The 3,313-nt window shown below is 29.6% G+C and overlaps 1 protein-coding gene across 1 annotated transcript; it reads left to right on the top strand.

The window, feature by feature from the left end:
• Window positions 1–839: 839 nt before the first annotated feature.
• Window positions 840–3,237, top strand: LOC111084536 (fas-binding factor 1 homolog; the record flags this gene model as incomplete). Its single annotated transcript, XM_022381224.1, has 3 exons — window positions 840–979; window positions 2,861–2,979; window positions 3,100–3,237. Coding segments are annotated over 3 exons (397 nt in total), but the record flags the coding sequence as incomplete, so codon positions are not given.
• Between the last annotated feature and the right edge of the window lie 76 nt (window positions 3,238–3,313).

Consider the following 3,313-nt stretch of genomic DNA (forward strand, 5'->3'; position numbering starts at 1 on the left):
GGTAAGCTATATATAATGTAGTAGATACCTTTACAGTAACTTGAAAGTGGTAAGTTATATATATAATATAGTAGATACCTTTACAGTAATGTCTAAGTGTTCAGTAATAGTGGATCTAAACGTTACATGGTAGTTTGTATTTACCTTCTATTAGCATATGTTGTATTCATTCTGTAAACTACCAATGTTTTTGTTCAGTAATAGTGGATCTAAACGTTACATGGTAGTTTGTATTTACCTTCTATTAACATGTGTTGTATTCATTCTGTAAACTACCAATGTTTTTGTTCAGTAATAGTGGATCTAAACGTTACATGGTAGTTTGTATTTACCTTCTTTTACAACACACTTATTACTGTTTATAACTTTACCTTAACTGTTAGTATTTATAAACAGTAATTTTACAACACACTTAACTTTACCTTAACTGTTAGTGTAACTATACAAAAGTAATATTTATACAGTCAGAACAGTAACTATACAAAAGTAGTATTTATACAGTCAGAACAATAACTATACAAAAGGAGTATTTATACAGTCAGAACAGTAACTATACAAAAGTAGTATTTATACAGTCAGAACAGTAACTATACAAAAGTAGTATTTATACAGTCAGAACAGTAACTATACAAAAGTAGTATTTATACAGTCAGAACAGTAACTATACAAAAGTAAAAGTAGTATTTATACAGTCAGAACAGTAACTATACAAAAGTAATATTTATACAGTTAAATACAAAAACATTCTACAGCCAGTACTGAAGAAACAGACCTATATACTAGTTGTTACTATATCATTTAATATAATGAGTGTGTTGACAAAATACACTTTTTTGTAGGTCGTTGCAAGCCCTTATGGACCAATTACAGGCGAGAACTCTTGAACTTAGTGGTTTACAAGCCAAAGTAGAAAGTAAACACCAACAGACATTTGAAGAAAGAGAAGCACTTCTTCAAGCAAAAGATAAAGAACTGAAGGGTTAGATTTGATATAAATTTTAGTTTTAACAAGTTTAGTATTAAGTAGTTATACCTTGGCTGTATATTGATGATCGTAAAGTGAAGAACTGGAAATGTTTTTTGTTATTTTACTCGTTGAAAGTTTAATATGAAGTGAATGATGTTAAACCATATTGTTCCGAGAAATTTTCATAGTTGCTGAACTTTATATGAAAATATTTAGAATGTTAAATGTGAAGATAATATGCCACATAAGAAACTGTTTAAACTCTTTCCATATATGGTCATATGATGCGACCAATCTTATAACCACTAAAAGATAAAAAACCTTATAACCCGAGCACTGGGAATGGTGGTGTAACTGAATGAGTGATGTCATCTGGTCTTCAGGAAATGTTTAGTATATTTTCCATGTACTGTTGTAAGTGTGTTTCATTTCCTGTACAATGTGGCCAGCGACGAGAATGTTATGTAAAAAAGGTGTTAGGGATATTTTGCTTTAGAAATGGGTAAAAAAGAAATAAATAAAACTATACTTAAGTGTTTAAGTAAAATAAAGGTGACACCTAGAGACTGATTGAAAAAGATATGTTAAGCTAATTGATTTATACAAACAGTTATGGAAAATTATCTTAAATAGGTAGTAAGTTTTAGAAAAATTAGGGTTCATGCTACATGAAAGAAATGAGCAAAGAATAAAAATGATTTTTCTGACAGAGATGAAACCAATGATCGTAGATCACTGATTCCAGGATCTAGATTGATTCCACAAATCCTTTGGATCGTTTCTAACTGATAATCGTACAATACAAGTTGTAAGTCACTTGTGAACATATATATATATCAAGTTATTTTATTGAATAACGTAATGCACAAGCTACTCACAAAGCATACCTTATGGAGCATCATTATTTAACTTATCCAACCTAACAAGGTTCTAATTTTCCTTTAGTTGTTTTTATAACAATAAATAAAAAAACAAGAAATAAATTACTTACTTTTGTAAGGAAGTTTTAGCTTGCTTTTTTTTATTATAATAATTTTTATTTACTTAAATAATACACCTAAGAAGATATAATAATAACTCACACAAAGCATACTATCCATAACTGTTATAATTTAACTAGCTTTTTAACTATGGTATAAGAGCCTTAAAATAATTCCATGAGCTTCTCGATCCGAACACTAAAAGAAACATTCAAACTGAAAATGAAATATACGCTACTGAAAACAACATAATATAGTCTGTCATTTGATAGTTTAAAACTTTGCCTTTTTATATGTTATAAATGATATATGTTGGAGAGAATAATGGCAAATGGTGAGAGAGAGAGAGAGAGGATGTGACAGGTGGATCTGATTTACTAGTGTTTGTCTCTGTAAACAAAGAGGATTGAAAACTATAAAAATTAGACTTTGCCTTAGTAATATTTATATTATGAGTAATTTATGTTAAACTGTATTTCTGAGAGAGGTGGTAAATAAATTAGAGAATTGGCAAGACCTAGAGAAGAAAGGCCACGATTCTCAAAGAAGGGGAGATTGAAGATTTATTTAAATATTTCCTTTTGAAATTAAGAAATTAACTCTTATATATAATATCAAATTTTGATTTATTAACTATGTATTGATGACAACTTTATTTGTATAGATTGATAATAAAATAGTTTAGAGTTTAAATGTATTTCTGTAGAAGGTTGTGACATGCACACTTTAAACTACCTGTAGCGAGATGGTTAATATCAGGTTTAAATCAGACTTATAATGTTCTTTACTAATCAAAACAACGCTGATTAACTAAGACACTACTACTATGTAAATTCTATATGGTGCTTCTAGACAAAAAGTTTATAATCCAAAACTGTGCATTAATAAATGAATCAAAATCTTTATCTTCTAGCTCTGGAACTAAGATTGCAGCATCAGCAGGAAGAAGCTGAACAGGAGCGGAGTAGACTTCAGATACTAATTCTGCGATTAGAGTCTCGTCTTCAGCAACAAACAAAAGAAGGAGAAGAGGTAATATCTAGTTATATAATTAACTTTCCTTTAAGTCCTTCTGTGTTAGAGTCTGTCTTCAGCAACAAACAAAAGAAGGAGAAGAGGTAATTCTAGTTATATAATTAACTTTCCTTTAAGTCCTTCTGTGTTAGAGTCTGTCTTCAGCAACAAACAAAAGAAGGAGAAGAGGTAATATCTAGTTATATAATTAACTTTCCTTTAAGTCCTTATGTGTTAGAGTCTCGTCTTCAGCAACAAACAAAAGAAGGAGAAGAGGTTATATAATTAACTTTCCTTTAAGTCCTTCTGTGTTAGAGTCTTGTCTTCAGCAACAAACAAAAGAAGGAGAAGA

The sequence above is a fragment of the Limulus polyphemus genome, unplaced genomic scaffold (genome assembly GCF_000517525.1).
Source record: "Limulus polyphemus unplaced genomic scaffold, Limulus_polyphemus-2.1.2 Scaffold78407, whole genome shotgun sequence".
In the NCBI taxonomy this organism is placed as follows: Eukaryota; Metazoa; Arthropoda; class Merostomata; order Xiphosura; family Limulidae; genus Limulus; species Limulus polyphemus.